Source organism: Squalius cephalus (genome assembly GCF_949319135.1).
Source record: "Squalius cephalus genome assembly, chromosome: 10".
NCBI classification, from domain to species: Eukaryota; Metazoa; Chordata; class Actinopteri; order Cypriniformes; family Leuciscidae; genus Squalius; species Squalius cephalus.
The window spans coordinates 13,468,545-13,486,041 of NC_137131.1; the positions used below are offsets into that span (position 1 = coordinate 13,468,545).

At 36.3% G+C, this 17,497-nt stretch overlaps 1 protein-coding gene across 1 annotated transcript in view; it reads left to right on the forward strand.

Annotated features, from left to right (window-relative positions):
• The window catches only part of nos1apa (nitric oxide synthase 1 (neuronal) adaptor protein a), a 109,034-nt gene that overhangs the window by 22,479 nt on the left and 69,058 nt on the right, over positions 1-17,497 (forward strand). Inside the window, exons 3-4 of the mRNA XM_079884823.1 lie at positions 13,754-13,846; positions 17,150-17,208. Of these exons, the coding sequence (XP_079740949.1) occupies positions 13,754-13,846; positions 17,150-17,208 (152 nt within the window). The remainder of the gene's footprint in view (positions 1-13,753; positions 13,847-17,149; positions 17,209-17,497) is intronic.

Genomic DNA, 17,497 nt, shown 5'->3' on the forward strand with positions numbered 1-17,497 from the left:
TTTTCAGCGATGTTTGTTAGTTGTCTTAAATGTTATAATTAAAAGACTGAAGGGTCAAGCTGTATCACTCTTCATTTACAGCACACCACAATTTGATTCATTTTTCCAGCACAAAACATTGCACAAAGTCCCATTCAGTTTAGTTTATTTGCACATGATGCTTCTATGCATTTTTGGCTTAATTGTTTAACTAAAGAAGACATAACCCTCATGATGCCATCATATTTGTGTGCATGGCATTTAGTGTTTGCTTTTCAACCCATGCTCATTATGAGACTTGTTTACTCTCAATAATAACATCCCATCCACGCAAATACGCGCTCACAGTCTGTTCTTTATTTTTCTATTTACCGCAGTTGACTCACTGCTATATTAAAAGAAATGGTAACGAATGCATCATTCAGAAAGCCATGTTTTGAAGAATGCTGAGATCAAATGATCAGTGAGATCAAATGTTATCAGTGTAAATATTTTACAAATATTATAATGCAATGTTATAATTGGTGATGCTCCCAAAGATTTTTTACCTAAAGTTTCAGTAATTGAACTTATGTTCATGGTGGCATGTTCTTAGGAGATAAATTAAAAAAAATTCGTACTAAAGTTCTTCAACAACAACAACAACTTTTATGTATTGCTATATTTTAGCATTGCATTTTTTTGTCACAGTGTAGTGTTCACACTGATTATATGTTGTGTGCACTAAATAGACACTGACGTGGTCAAAACGAGTCATCAGAAAAGCGCTAATTAAACGCTTTATTCCAGCCATCCAAAATTTGTTTTGGCCGAAATTAATTTCATTATTTCATTATTTTTTTCTTTTCTCTCTCCCTGTTTCGACCAAATATTAGGTTGTCAATTTTGGCTCTGTGGTGCTTTCAAAACATTACATTAATGTGGAGCATTTCAACACAGTGACATTGGCTTGACCAATGGTGTGAGTTTGGGGCGGGACTATCTGTTTGCTTGACCAATAAGAGATGAGGGATGGTGTTGGAGAAAGCTGTTTGAATATTACTTGCACAATTTAATTTGGTAATGCGTGTTGAGAGAAATTTCTCACTTTCAGCTTTAAATTGAAGTGTAGCTTTGTGTTTATTCCAGAATGTGTGCATGAAGATAATTTTAATACTTAATAACCCTCTGGATTTTTACATATTAGTGCAGTAACAAGTCCAAACTGTTTTGGATTACTTCTTAAACAGCATTTCCTTAGAGTGATGAAATGAGAGTGAGGTATTTTCCGCCCGGCAACGGTTTGAGGAATGGTCTTATGTTTGTAGGTCAGCCTGCCATTGCTTCTGTAATGAAACAAGCCATTACCTGTAAGTTACAGCTGTGTCACAAGGCTCTGTTGTGCCTCCGCATCATCTTCAGGGGTCTCTGACAGTGGTGAGAAAGAGAGAAAAAGAGAAGTATGAATGTGAAGAGGCTGTATTCCCCAGTGGGCTTTTTATACTGAGAGGCTCTTCACAGCCAGCCTAATTATAATGTTCAGAGTCATTGTGTCCCCTTTTTTTTAGGGAAAAGCAGCTATGAGCCAGAAGCTTATATATAATGTATGAAGAGTTCAGATGCAAAAGCCTCTAAGTGCCATCTGAAATTTTCTTATAGAATGATCATTTTTATCAAGCTCGTATATTTATGTTCAGTAATTTCACTTAAATGACAATTAATAGGTAATCTTCATTGCCATTTAAGTGAAATTATTAAATTTAAATATATGAGCTTGATAAAAATTATCATTCTAGAAGAAAATTTCAGATGGCACTTAGAGGCTTTTGCATCTGAACTCTTCATATATATATATATATATATATATATATATTACATATATATTACATATATATTATATTATTATACATAATATTATATAATATTTACTCTATATATATATATCATGATCTATTTTACAGTCTTCTAAAAAAAAAAAATTATTATTATTATCATTATCATATATATATATATATATATATATATATATATATATATATATATATATATATATATATATATATATATATATATATATATATATATATATATATATATAATTATTATTATTATGTATTTTTTTTTAATGTATGTGTGTTAGTGTTACGTTTATTTATTTTTTATATAGGGACCTGAGTGTCATAGGCCCTGTTTACCCCTGGTATTAAGGTGTGTTTTGGTCAATCAGATCACAAGTAGACGATGCTAAATACAGGTGTAAACGGGCTCTAAAACCTTTTGAGCTTGTCAAATTTCGACCACTTCCAGAGGTAGTTGAAAACTCATTCGACCGGATTGCTTTTATAGTGTAAACGCTCATGTGGTCAAATGTGTTCGAACAGCCACAAAAGACCTCTCACTTCGCTTAAGTTCATCCAACATGAAGTATTTGAGTTGAGATAACATGGTTCCATCGTGTAGCACCACTGTCCATGATTAAATCATTTTCAGCCAAAGAGTTATTTTTTTGTGTCTATTTAATAGACACACAGAGTTAAAATAACATGCGATCAACATAAACATATATTTTCTTTTAATACATATGATGTTAGTTGTTGGCAGTCTAATTATTGGAAAGAGATTCAGTCTATCACTTTCTGCTTTTCATTTTGCTTAGACATTATTGTCTATTAAGAAATTAGGTTTTTTATGACATTCAGAATTGATTTTTTTTTTTTTAAAGCAATGAAACTTGGTTTACTGATTTTGTTTCCTGTATCTCACTGGAAGTTAATGCTAGACTAAAGGTTGGTTATTCTGGAATAATATTTCAAAACGATTTGCCAGTCATTTTATCAGAACTTATCAGTCCATCAATTTATTTTCAACAATTTGGTTGTCCTTGGGCTCCTTGAGGACATTTTTATAGGTTGCTATGGGAACGCCATTCTTGATAGTATCTTGTGTGGCCTGGACACTGAACGAATCTAAATGTTGTTTCAGAGCGTGTCTGTGTCTTTTGGTATCATGGAAAAAAGACTTGTTGACAAAGTCAAAGTTTTTCCTCTGCTGTGCCAGAGTAAAATATTGGTGTCATAAATCGCCTGGATATAGATTTCAGATTTTCTTTTTTCTTTTTCTTTTTTTTTTTTGTCTGCGTAAACTTGCAAGACAGATGTGCTTCTCCCCTGCAAGAACTGTCTGATCGGAGACCTTTTTCTCCGCTTGCACCTCGACTTTTTGATAAGCTGCAGAAATTGTCATCAAGATCCTCCATGTCTGATGATTAATGCTGACACATTGTCTGTCCCATTGTGCTGCTCGAGGACTGTACGGACAGCTATATGACTCATTCGCTGTCTAGAATGCAAAACTCTTTCAAAAGAGGTGTGGTAAAAGAGCCATGAGACAGAATGTCGTGACTTCTTTTACTCTGGAATGTACAGATCGCATTGATTTCTATCCCTTTCTTCCAAGAACTGTCAGAATGCCCTTGGTGGGAATGTTATAATGTAGCCCACTGTCTGATTTAGCCTTTACCTCACACAATAGCTCATTTTAGGCATCTGTAACATCTTTGAAAATCCGTTAAATTATTATATGTTAGATATCAAAGCTGTAAACACAAATTCTTCTCCTTGACATTCAGCATGGCTGCAACTAACAAGTATAGTTATATTTTTCTTTTTATTAGATAATCCACAAATTTATTTACCTTTATATAATAGATACAGTCCTTGTGTTATTTATTCCTTTCTATTTTTAGGTTATTTGTTATTTTTTACAAAAAAAAAGGCAGCAAGTTTCCTTCAACTTCAGTACATTTTAGAGCTGGGCGATTTTTTTTTTCGATTTACATTCGATTCGATTTTTTTTTTTTTTTTTTTTTTTTTTTTTTTTTTAAACAAAAGAACTGCGAACTGTAGGCTAAATATATTTTAAAAATATATATGTATTGTATTTAATTAAAGTGCATCAACATAAACAAAATTTTGTTTGTCTGTTACAATAGTCACTGTCCGATTACACGATTTTGACTCCTAAAAATATCTTGTCATGTCGTGGACCAGGCACGGCGCCAGGATTTCAGTTTTGGATGGGCCAAACCAATTGTGGGTGGGCCTTAAATTAAAAACGTTATCCAATCACTGTTTAACCTAATAAAAATTACTGACTAATATACTGTTATATTATCTGTGCGTATAATATAGATTTTAATAGCTTGATGCTCTTTAAATATTTTGTTGCATTGTAAAAAGTTTCGGTGCATAGGACGGACCGATCCGCGATCGCTCTCCATGGTTCTGACCAAAGAAGAGCGCTTTGGAATCTCCATTACGCATCAAACCTGGCGTTGTCTCTTAGTGCGTTACGAAGACTCTTGAGTCTTGAGGTATAACTTAACTAAAGGTATACTACCACTAAAGGTACCATTGTCTTCAGGGCTATCATCCACTCACGAGGCAGAGGCGCTGGCGCCCTCCTAGCAACGGCGCTGGTCGCCGAGAAAGATATGATACATCATGAGATGCGCAAATATGTCTGGAGACATGACATGTAAGACATGATTTTGACCACTTCATTGAGTTTTGTTTAGTAGAAAGACTTTTTTTAAAAAGATTTTCGTTTTGTATAAATTGTATCTTAATTTTGATCAATGTTTTACCAATCATTTGCCTGTATTTAATTAATAATAAGAAAATATATAGCAGACAATGTAATAAGGCGCCGGCATGATCACTTGCATTGCACGTGAACCGGAGGGCGCCGAAACTCAGCTTGTGCCTCACAGATTTCAGAAATATAGGCTATCTATTATAGAAAGCTTGAAATGTCTACTTTTAAACGAAAATATTCAAAACCAAAAGAAATAGGCTCTCTGATTATGAAATCCATATGAAATGTGCATTTTTCTCGCGTTCATGGCGAGTCAGCATCGTCAGCAACTTCATCTTTGCAGCGACACATAAAACACCAGTTTATTAATAAATAATTAAATGTCTCCTCCTTGCTATTTTAGACACATTCATAATCATGACTTTTACCGGTTCTTTGTGGCTAGCAAGCGTGCGGTCGTGCGCTTGACGTAAACTATCATTATCCTGTGTAGGCTATATAGCCTAAGTAGCATAATTCAAATAATATACAGGGGCGATTTATCCACGAATGGCTTAAATGAACAACGACTAGTCCGCTAAAAAAATTTTTTTTTAAGTCAGCCCTATTCCACATTTTTTCGAACCAGGCAACAGGACATCTGGGTTGAGCGAGCGGCCCTGCGGAATGAGCGAGCAGAGCGGAATATTCAGAAATGCGCTCTCCACTCACGAGCTCTGATCAGAACAAACCCGAACTACTGTCTGCTGAATTTGCGCAGAAACATAAAAATAGACATAACCAGCTTTTTAAAATGGTTTTTAAAACTAAACATTTAGACTATTTTAGCACAAATTATTACGATTTTTTTATAGTTCTTGACAAAATTAGAATATATGAAACGTTTTTTTTTTGAAGAAGAAGAAGAAGAAGAAAAGTTTTGGGTGGGCCTGTTGAAAAGTGGGTGGGCCTAGGCCCGTCAGGCCCACCCATAACGCCGTGCCTGTCGTGGACAAGAAACATGTCAGACTACACGTTGTTTTACGACCAGTCATCGCGAGCCAACTCACACACTCATTCACTCGCACATATAGGCTACACAAGCTCACTCACATAGCCTACACACACACACACTCACACACTCACTCACACACACACACTCGCACATACACACTCACTCACTCACATACACGCACTCTCTCTCTCTCTCTCTCTCTCTCTCTCTCTCACACACACACACACACACACACACACACACACACACTCACTCACTCACTCACACACAGTCTCACTCACTCACTCGCGAACACACACTCTCACTCACTCTCCCTCACTCACTCCCTCACTCGCGCGCCGTCGTCGTGGAGGACCGTTAAAAAATTAAACATGCTAGTCTTTTTGTCGTGAAGCATCGAGGGCTGCGCCGCAGGGAGCGTTCTATGGAAACCCTGAAAGAAGATTTGGGGAATGCAAAATGTATGTATTGTACGCTATATAGAAGAGGGGGATAAAAAAAATCTAAAAAAATCGATTTTTTGAAAATATGAATCGATTTGACCTACCAACTCGATTTTTAAATCAAATAGATTTTTTTTCCCAGCCCTAGTACATTTAAACTGAAAGTAATAATTTCTGAGTCAGATGTTAATTCAGAAACTGCTCTGGCAGATTCACTATAGGATTCATCAGACCAGAAACACCTGAGTTTGAGTCGTTTTGAATGATTCATTGAAAGAATCGACTTCAAGTATTCATTTCTTTCATGAATGGGATCAAACTGATCGTACTGTTAAATATGATTCATTTTGTCCTGCTGCTGTAGATTTTTGCTCTTTCATGAAACATAAGCTGAATACATTTGTGTAAGTTGTATAAATAAAAAATTGCTAGGGAAATTGCTTATTGATTTGTGCAACAATTGTTGTATGTATGGATTTATGAAAGCAGGTTGCATACTTCTGTGTTGTCCGAATAACTTTCTCCAGATGGGTTGCATGTGCATTGCAAACCCAACTAATCAATTATGTAATTCATTATTGAATTTTTCATGGTCAAATTGTATTGATTAGTTTAGCTTATTTTAATTCCTACCCACCTCCATGATCAGACTATCAAGTCTGCTGTGTAAGTAATGTTGTCTTGGGACAATACAAAATAAAGTGTCGCCTATGATGGAGGATGACATTATGATGGATCACCCTACCTCTCTGGGTGGTTTAATAATCAACCCATAGGCCTAATCTTACATGCTAAGATAGAATGAATGTTGGAAGTAGGAAGTCATTGCCCCAGCCTGTGTATGTGCATGTAGCTGTCACAAGTAACCCAGGATTTGATTTGTAGATTGCTGGCATTGAATGATTTAAACCACTGAATCTCCTGCTCCCAGGAGGATTACTAAAATCCTAATCTAGCCTCAACATCGCGTGAATGTCACTCTGTTGAAAGATGCCATTTCTCAAAAGTGACCGATATTGTGAATGCTGTTGCAATGAGCAAAACGAGCTTGGCATTTTAAAGGTGTGCTGTAGATCAAATGAATGGCTTATGCTCTGTTACTTGTGCATTATTATAGCTGAGCAATATCGTCCTTGCCGTCTGAAGCTTATAATAGATAATAGCAATTGTTATCCTCTAATTTTTATAGCAGAATAAACATGACTTTAGGGATCCAGTGGGATTGGTTGATATGGTGCCTGCCATATTATTAGTAAAGAGTGTTCATAGTTGTCGTAAGCTGGAAGATTTTATGCATTCCAGAGCTAAAGCTATAACATAATGAACATCAGCTTCTTGAGTAAAATTTTTATTTTTTTATCTAAAGAATAATATGATGTCGGGAAGAATAAAGTGATTACAGGATGTTGTTTTTGCAGCGGATTCCAAGAGTTAGATGTAACCTGCAGTTCAGTGAGTATTCATTAAAGGAGTTAGTTGTCTGATCTATTCATTCCCAGATCCAGACCAGTGTTTCAGATATACACGTGTGTGTGTGTGTGTGTGTGTGTGTGTGTGTGTGTGTGTGTGTGTGTGTGTGTGTGTGTGTGTGTGTGTGTGTGTGTGTGTGTGTGTGTGTGTGTGTGTGTGTGTGTGTGTGTGTGTGTGTGTGTGTTTGTTTGTGTGTGTGTATGTGTAGTGTACACATGCAAATATTATATAAACAAAGACTTTTGTAAAATGTGATTAATCTCGATTAATCGTAATAGAATCATTAACTTAATTTCATTAGCACCTTTAAACGATAGTGTATGTACAGTATGTTCCCACGGTCATTGGAAAAGTTGTAAATAACAGGGAATTTTTTAATTTTCCAGGCCTGAAAGTCATTTTAAATGACAAAAAAAACTTGCTCACAAGCTGTAATGATGTAGCCTGGTTAAAACCAGACCATTCTCAGGCCATCCTTAAAAATATTCTTGTTTGCCGTAACCCGACCGACCCAGTCAATTTAGGTCCGACCCAATTATTTATTTTTTTTCCCTTTTAGTCCGACCGACTTGCCGATTGTAAACTTGCGTTAAGACCGACCGATTTTTTTTTACTCTTCAAACAACTAATACAAATGCAAGAAAATGATATTAATTATATTTTATTGTGAATAAATAGGCCTACATATAGGCTACAAACGTAGGCTACGCTCTTTCTTTTAAATAAAAACCTGTGGCGTCATCTATGATTATAAGGGCTGTGTAGGCTGTAGGCCTATGCAAAATGAAAGCGAAATCGCGACACTCAGATCCACGAAAAATATGTTTTAGTAGGCTAATTCTATGAATTACACTGCGCAAACCAAAAGTAGGCTATTATACCCACCGGATGAAGCGGGATTGGCTCTCCACAGAACATAATTTATAGCCTATTCATTTTATTTTATTTTTCGTGTTCGCATTTATGAGGAAGAAACAATGTTACGGACGTGACCGCTCTGAAAGCGGCAATTAAAACTTCACAGAGATCTCAAACAGGCATTTAAAACACCAAATATTAAGAATGGGCATATCAAGCAAAATAAAATTCGATGATTGATCGAAAATTGTATCTCTCCCCCCACATGCTCACCGGCAACGCTCCGACAGTAAATTTCTCTGTAGGCTACTGTCTAATAGGCCTGTGTTGTAGCCCACAGTCATTAAAAAACGATTTAGTTTCATATTCATGTTTAAATAAAATAATATTTATTTTTTAAATTTCATGTTGATTATATGAAAAGTGAATAGCATGAATAAGATAAGATGATCCCGAAAATATCGGAAGACAAATGGAGTAGGCAGACATGATTTTAACCACTTCATTAAGTTTGTTTTTGTAGAAAGCCTTTCTTTAAAGTGAATTTCGTTTTATATTAATTGTATCTTAATTTTGATCAATGTTTCATCAACCAATTTCATGTATTTAATAAATAAGAGGTAGGCTAAATAAGGCAATATAATCAGGACACGGAGTCGCCGGCGCGTGAACTGGAGCTGGGCCGGGTTTCCCGATAACGATGTATCTTAGCTCTTAAGAGCGCTTTCTACGTGCAAGATTACGAACGCTCGCAGCAATTCCACGAGCGTTTCCCAAAAATGAACTTAACATGAACGCGCGAGAACGTGCTCTACGTGCTACTTAAGAGTCGCTGTCCATTCGTGAAGTTCTGAAACATAACCTTATATGGAATCGTATTCTGAACGTTTAACCTAATAATTGTCATCTGTTATGGATTAGCAATCAAGACAAGTCTATATAAAGCACCTACAGGTGGAGGCACTGACAAAATGGCTGAAAAAAAAAAACGTAAAAAAAAAAAAAAGATGTAATTTTTAACAGATTTAAAGGATTTGTTTTATTTATTTTTTGTTCATTCATTAAATTGATTAAAATTATTAAATTAAATTATTTCAATTTTTTTGTTTTGTTTTCTGACCTTTTTAATTATTTAATTTATACATTAATTTAACCAACAACAAAAAAGAGTAATAAAGTGTACAATAAAGTACAATCAAAACCTTATATTATAATCACATACATTTGAATAAAGTTAAAGGTGTAATCTGCCGGTTGTCCTGCAGGTGTCCTCATAAATCTGTCTTCTTACGATGAACTTGAGGATGTACGATTACTCCAGAGCACTCGTAGATCTACGAAGATTTTCAAGTGCTACTTAAGCTACGATGCTTTTGGGAAACAGACCGTAATATTAAGATCAGTCGTACGATCGTTTTTACGATCAACTTAGGCTTACGATGCTTTTGGGAAACGCAGCCCTGGTCTCTTAAATGAACCGAAACTCAGCGTATAAGCTACTTGCCTCACAGACCTGAGACATATATATAGGCCTATATCTAAAAAAGCATGAAATGTACACTTTTAAACAAAACAATTCAAAACGAAAGAAAACAGACTGCTCTCTGCTTATGTAATGAAATGTGCATTTCTCTCTGGCGCGTTCACTAGGCTACTGCGAAGATCGCGTCAGCATCGTCAACTTCATCTTTGACACAGAAAACACTTGTTTATTAATAAACAATTGAAATGTCTCCTTGATATATTTGACATACTAATAATCATCACTTTTCCCAATTCTGACAGCTTAGGTGCGTTATTGGCAGCGCTCCCGTTACATGAATAGGCCTATAATATTACCGCTATAATATTATTCTTTGGTGTTTATACAGGTTTTCTAATTGTTATTTAATATATATATATAGCACGAATTTCTGGAAAACTGTCAGTGAAGTCCCGATATGCAAATTTGACCAAAATTGTACATTTTTTTTTTTACATCGAATCTCGAAAAAAAAAATATAGACCGACCAACCGACCTTTTTTTTTTTTTTTTTTTTGCTGTTACAGCAAACCAAGATATTTTTAAGGATGGCCTCAGTAGTAACTGAGTTATGGTCTGGCAAAGCTTCTTTAATAACTCATTTCCAAAGGGGCGTCACCAACGGACGTCGCTCAAATGCCTCCGGGCGCAATTGGATAGACCTTAAACTCCTAAAACCAATCAGAGCGATCGTCATCGTGTAAAGCCATATGCTGCGTCCCATCCCAATTCACCTAAGTTAAACTACGCCATAAAAGTATGTACTCTTTTTGTGAAGAAAATGTATTTACTTTTGAATGTGTAGCAAAAAAGTAGGCAAGCTTTGGGACATACTACTTCGTCATCTTTATCAGACGGATCTGTCGCGTGCATCCTGTCATGTAAACTGCCCTGTCAATCATCTTGTCACAGTTAAAATCCTCTATTAAATCTAATTTAATTTCCTACCGTTTCGGAGAGAAATGTAGTAGCATGTTCATCTGCCAATGGGTCTTTCATGGAGACTGTCCTCATGTGTTTTAAATTTGAATATAATAATGCATTTAAAAGTTGGTGCGCTTCACCAACGGATGTCACTCAAATGCCTCTGGGCGCAATTGGATAGACCTAAAACCAATCAGAGCGATCGTCATCGTGTAAAGCCCGCCTCAACGTTTCTGGTTGGTGCCGCGATTTCGACGGCTTGGAAATGGGCTTGAATGAGCTCTTTGCCAGACTACTTGCAGAGCAAATCTAAATTTGCCGGAAGTTGTCTGGGTTTTCCCAGGCTAGTAATGATGTCCAATTTGTAAGTGAATAATTATTTTTTTTTTTTTTTTAATGGTTTAAAGAGGTTGGTTTACAAATCTGCCTGAATGATTCCTTTGTGGATGTTTATAAAGTAATCACAATTGCTGTATCTGCAACTACATAACTGTAACTACATGTCATGTGAACAAATTGCTTAATTTTGATAAGTAATGTAAGGCCCGATATATTGGTCCAACGACGGTTCGCCAATACACGGGGAAGGTTATCACGTGTTCTGTCCTCATTCATGCAAAGTATTGGTTGGTTAAATTTGCAATACATTTGAATATGTATTTACTCGTTATTTCATCTGACTCCATAAATGAAAGGTTTTTGAGCGAATGTTTGACTATTAACCAGACTTTTAACCATTAAATGAACAATGTCAAAATCAGTTAGAATAATCACATGTAACAATTTAATATTTCAGATATCAGAGATCAATTCCACAACCAATTCAAATATCTAGAACATGGTTATACATTGGTTACACCAAATAATGAGAGAGAGAGAGAGAGCGAGAGAGAACCTATTCCATTCCTGTCCAGCAAAGAAGAGCCCAGAGAGAGGGAGCACACCTTCCTTTATTCTCCTGACCAGGTGACATGGGGGATGGGGGAGACCACCCTCAAATGGCTTAACCAGTTTTCTCTAAACTTCTATAAACCTTCTTACCTTTTATTTTATCTATCTGGATATGAGATATCTGTACCACTCACTTTGAGACATTTCAAATGACACCAAAAACATAACAGTCAATGAAAAACATTCACATTAAACCATGTTCTTGTGTGAGTTCTTAGTATTTTGTGCGAGGAAGTGAGGTATATGGGGGAGGTCGAATGTTAATTAGCCAGCAGGGCCCTTTTGTCTCTAGACCAGGCCTCAACCAGTATTTTCAGTCTGACAGTAATGATAACTTGCAGTTCAGCAAGTGAGTCAGATTTGTTACAAAACAAACATCTGACCAATTCAATGAGTCTGTTCAGTGATGGATTCATCAAACAATTTATTAAAATAACCGGTTCATAAGTCATGTTCATAAATCGGACTAAACTGGTGGGGCTATGCTTGTTTTTGCATATCTCTATAGTTTCAGGATTTGTTTGTTTTTATACATAGTCTTTTGGTCTCGTCACATTCAATTCAACTCATCTTTGCTGAAGGTTTATCGGTAATTCAGTGCAGGAATAATGTTTTATCCCATTACATGTGCTATAGAGTGTTTTCTCAGTTTGCCTTGTAAAATATTTCGGTTTGGCTCTGAAAGCACTGCTGGTCTGGTTGTTTGAACTTTGCTGTGACCTTGCAGGTTCAGCTCAGAGAGGAATTCAAGATAAGCTCAATGCTCCTCATTGTTAGATGATTATGCAGGTCTCAACTTCGCTCATATTTTAACACTAGTGTAAAATTTTGCCTGGCCTGTAAATGTGCATCTTGAGCAAATCCCATGATGCTGTGTCTATGTAGGCTACACCTTTTATTACTATTTAGTACACTCAAAAAAATAATGTTGAATCGCAGAACTTGTAATCGGTAGAGTCTGGTGAAATGGGTTTATATTGTGGCTTAATCTTTCGAATACATTTCTCACAGACAGCAGTGTCTGTATCTTTTTTTTGACCCCAGTGTGTCAATACTTGATGAAATTCCACTCAGCACCTGCTGAGAGACATAAAATGGGGTCCAGGTGGCTGAAAGAAACTCAATTAAAATGAGACAGGAAGGCATGACTGCAGAGAGGGGCTAGGTCCAAATTGTGGTTTGTCAAAACAGCCCAATAATGAGTCATAGAATCCACTTTTTCTTTCATATGCATATCTGAAAGCCGGAAAACACATACGAAGCAAACTTTCTCCTAATTTACTTCTCATTATCTAACATTAGCTAGTGAATAAACAAGATGCAGAGTAGCTAGATGACTACTCTGCTATATTTTCTTGACGGTGAATGTAGCTTTGAAGGATGTTAGGCTTGATGTTGACATTATGTAATTAAACTATAAATTAAACTTTCCTAATGGTCCAACTTGGTCTACTTTCTGACAATATTGTGTGTATATTTGTATACTGCGCACATGAGTAGGAATGAAAAATGAGAACATGCTGCTCTTCATACTGTCCCTGCAGAGACTTGTTTACTTGTGCAAGTGTGTTTGCTCACAGTTGTTTGTACCAACACCCACATCCATACATCTCTAAGCAGGCTAATGCCTTTGTGAATTTTGGAAGAGCGCTGCATACTGTACATCACAACTGAGGAGCCATAGAGTAGAGAACTCGATTCTACCCTGAAGCACTTCAAAGGCTTTGCTGTTCTCTTTCTGATTTCCACGCTGTTGATAAGCACTTGGCTCATTTAAAAGTTCCAATCTTGCATTTCAATTGTCAAAACGTTAATGGCATTTGAGCTCGTTCTCTACAAGTACATATTCGCCAATAAAAAAAGTGAAGTTATTGATGTTTGCTGAGGACAGACCACACTATTTCTATTTAAACGGAGGCCAAGATTGAATTTAATTCCTCTAAGTATCCATGGGTGTCCTTGAGGGGTGGAAAATTAATTACTCTGTATTGATATTTCTTCCCATAATGATCTCTACCTCTCCTCTACTCTTTACAGTATGAATTTAAAGTGAAGAATATCAAAAAGAAGAAAGTCAACATCATCGTGTCCGTGGACGGGGTGAAAGTAGCGCTGCGGAAAAAGAAAAAGGTAATGTTAATTAATTAGTTAATTAATTAGTTAGTTTAAAGGGTGAAGCTATATTCATTCATTCATTCATTCATTCGTTCGTTTTTAATTTTATTTATTTATTCATATGTATTTTATTTATTCATTTGTTCATTTTAATGATTTATTCTTACACAGTGGCATAGTGACATTTAACAAGACAATTATATAATTTTTATTATGGTTTTTCAAACATCAAAAAGAGACCCTTAATATATAAAAAATCTGTGCAATGTGCAAAATGAAAGCCTCTCTTACAAAGTATAATCACAATAATTACAAAAAGGGAATTCAGATCCTGCAGAATTCCCAGAAATGGTGCATCTAATTCTTTCCAGGTATAACATAGAAGTGAGTCCGGATAGTCAGAAAAGAGGAACGTAGTATTTTTCTTCCACAAAAGCAGGATAGCTTTCTTGGCTACAGTCATTCAATATTGAACAGGTAATCGTACCTTTGGACTGAGAGACACCAGTGAGTCTGACCAACCAAGAATTGCTATCATTGGGTCAGGAAGTAAAACACAGTTATAGACCTTGGCAAAAAAACTGGAACATTTCTAGCCAAAAACTCTGAATTTGTGCACAGAACCAAAAAAGATGTGCCAGAGTACCCTCGGCAGCTTTACACACATATTGGGGAGACAGAAGGATAGAATTTGCTAAGCTGTATTTTAGAATAGTGAAGTCTATGTAGTAGCTGTAGTAAATGCTACAGATTTAAATCTATAATTCAGTTATTACAGACAAATACTTTTACTATGCAAAGTATATTGTTTGCAATACTTTCAACTGAATGTTAATGTAGGATGATGATGCACATGAAATGCACCAGGAACTCTGTATCAGTATTTTCGTGTGATGTTAGAGACTAGAGAGTCTTTTTTGCAATGATGTACAGTGCCCTCCACAATTATTGAACCCCCTGGTAAATATGATCAAAATTGGCTGTAAAAAATAAATCTGCATCGATTATCCTTGTGATCTTTCATTCAAAAAATGTGCAAAATTCTAACCTTTCATTGAAGTAAAAGAATTGAAAGTGGGGGGAAAATCACATTATGAAATAAATGTTTTTCTCCAAAACACGTTGGCCACAATTATTGAAACCCTTTTATTAAATACTTTTTGCAATCTCCTTTTGCCAAGATAACAGCTCTGAGTCTTCTCCTATAATGCCTGATGAGTTTGGAGAATAACTGACAAGAGATCAGAGACCATTCCTCCACACAGAATCTCTCCAGATCCTTCAGATTCCCAGATCCATGTTGGTGCTTCTCCTCTTCAGTTCAGCCCACTCATCAGGTCAGGGGACTGAGACGGTCATGGCAGAAGCTTCATTTTGTGCTCCACAACAAATTTTTGTTTTGATTTTGATGTTTGTTTTGGATCGTTGTCCTGATGGAAGATCCAACCACGGCCCATTATAAGATTTCTAGCAGAAGGCGTCAGGTTTTGATTTTTTATCTGTTGATATTTGATAGAATCCACAATGCCATGTATCTGAACAAGAAGTCCAGGACCTCCAGCAGAAAAATATGCCCACAACATTAAAGATCCAATGGTATATTAAATTGTACACATGGGGTACTTTTTATCCTTGTGTTCACCAAACCCATCTAGTGTGTTTGCTGCCAAAAAGCTCTGTTTTAGTCTCATCTGACCACAGAACCCTGTGTTGTTTGAAGATCCAGTCGTGTCTGACAATTAAATTTGCTGGAATTTGTTTTTGGATGAGCGAGGAGTTTTTTTTTTTAAACCCTCCCAAACAACATGTGGGGATGTAGGGGTTGTTTGATAATTTTTTTTTTAGGGTTTCTGACCCTAAGACTCAACTAATCTCTGCAATTCTCCATCTGTGATCCTTGGAGAGTCTTTGGCCACTCAAACTTTCATCCTCATCATCCATTAAGACAGTATAGACACACGTCCTTTTCCTGGCAGATTCATAACATCTTTAGTTGGTTATAACTTCTTAATTATTGCCCTGATGGTCAAAATGGGGATTTTCAATTTTTAGCTTTAGCTATTGTCTTACAGCCACTTTCTAGTTTGTGATGCTCAACAATCTTTTGCTACGCATCAGAACTGTATTCTGTGGTTTTACTCATTGTGATGGATGATTAAGGGGATTTGGCCTTTGTGTTTCCTCATATTTAAACTCCTGTGAAACACGAAGTCATAGCTGGACAGTTTCATGTTCCTAGTCACCCTGGTGTACTAAAAAAGGTAAATATTAATGGGAATATACTTCAGAGATATTTTACTCGTAAAAAATTCTAGGGGTTTCAATAATTGTGGCCAACATGTTTTGGAGAAAAACATTTATTTCATAATGTGATTTCCCCCCACTTTCAATTCTTTTACTTCAATGAAAGGTTAGAATTTTGCACATTTTTTGAATGAAAGATCACAAGGATAATCGATGCAGATTTATTTTTTACAGCCAATTTTGATCATATTTACCAGGGGGTTCAATAATTGTGGAGGGCACTGTATAATTTGCTTTTAAGAATGAAAATATTGTGCTATAAATTGTTTTTGGGCTGTACAGTACAAATGTTCATATTGGAAGTTAACACTTGCACTAAATACATTTTATTTCCTGAAAAAATAAATAATATAACATATTTTGATGAACGCAAGCTGCAAGATATAACTTTTGGGGGAAAATTTCAGTGGCGTTATATCACGCAAGTGCTTTAACAGCGTCAATACAATGAGAATGAACTGCTGGAAACATATTTCCGGTTAATTTGTGTCGATTGCAAGTGTCGTCACAGGGAGAGGAAGCGCTGGTGTCTGAGCGTGCAAGTCTGAGAGTGCAAGTGCAGGTCTGCAGCCAGACGCTATTGGCTTTTTTAGTAACAACTGCATGTCATAATTTAGATGGGGATGATGGCTATAAGCTTCAAGCAGCTTTAAGCTTAGACTAAGGGTTTGATCCTGGAGTTTTTGAGATCAGTGGAGAATAACAGGCATCACAGCTCTACTGTGTTCGCCCTTTGGCAAGACACTTTGCCTTAAGCTGGTTTCCAGGATGGTTTTGTCCTTTGGCAAAATGCTTAGCTCAAAGTTAATAGGTACAGTCGGCCATCTTAAGTTGCCTTGTGCTGTACATTTAAACCTAAAGTATTGATTTGCACAGGTGCTTTGTCTCTTGGTTTAATTTAGAGTTGGAACTTAAATGAGAAAATTGATAGAGCAAGTTTCTGCCTCGGATAAATTATCATATATTAAAGCCTGGCTTGTGGTGTACTGAAATGATCTCTTTGATTTCCTGCAGAAAAAAGAATGGACCTGGGATGAAAGCAAGATGATGGTGATGCAAGACCCAATATACAGGTGCGGAGCTTCATAAAATCACTCTTTTATTTTAACTGCATCCAGCTCTTGACCAATGGATCTGTCAGTCCTGAGAGTAAGTGAGTCGTACCTTGTGTCAGCCCTCAAGTGGAGGCTTTCAGTGGGAAAGGTGAATAAAATGATTGTGTCATGTTTTCCCTTAAACCGTGCTCCTAAATATATCACCTTCAGAATCACAGTGGCAGTGTTCGCACAGTCAGTGTTTAAGATTGACAACCGTTTTACGATCAAGTGTGACTCTCAGATTGTTTATACAACAGATTGTTGT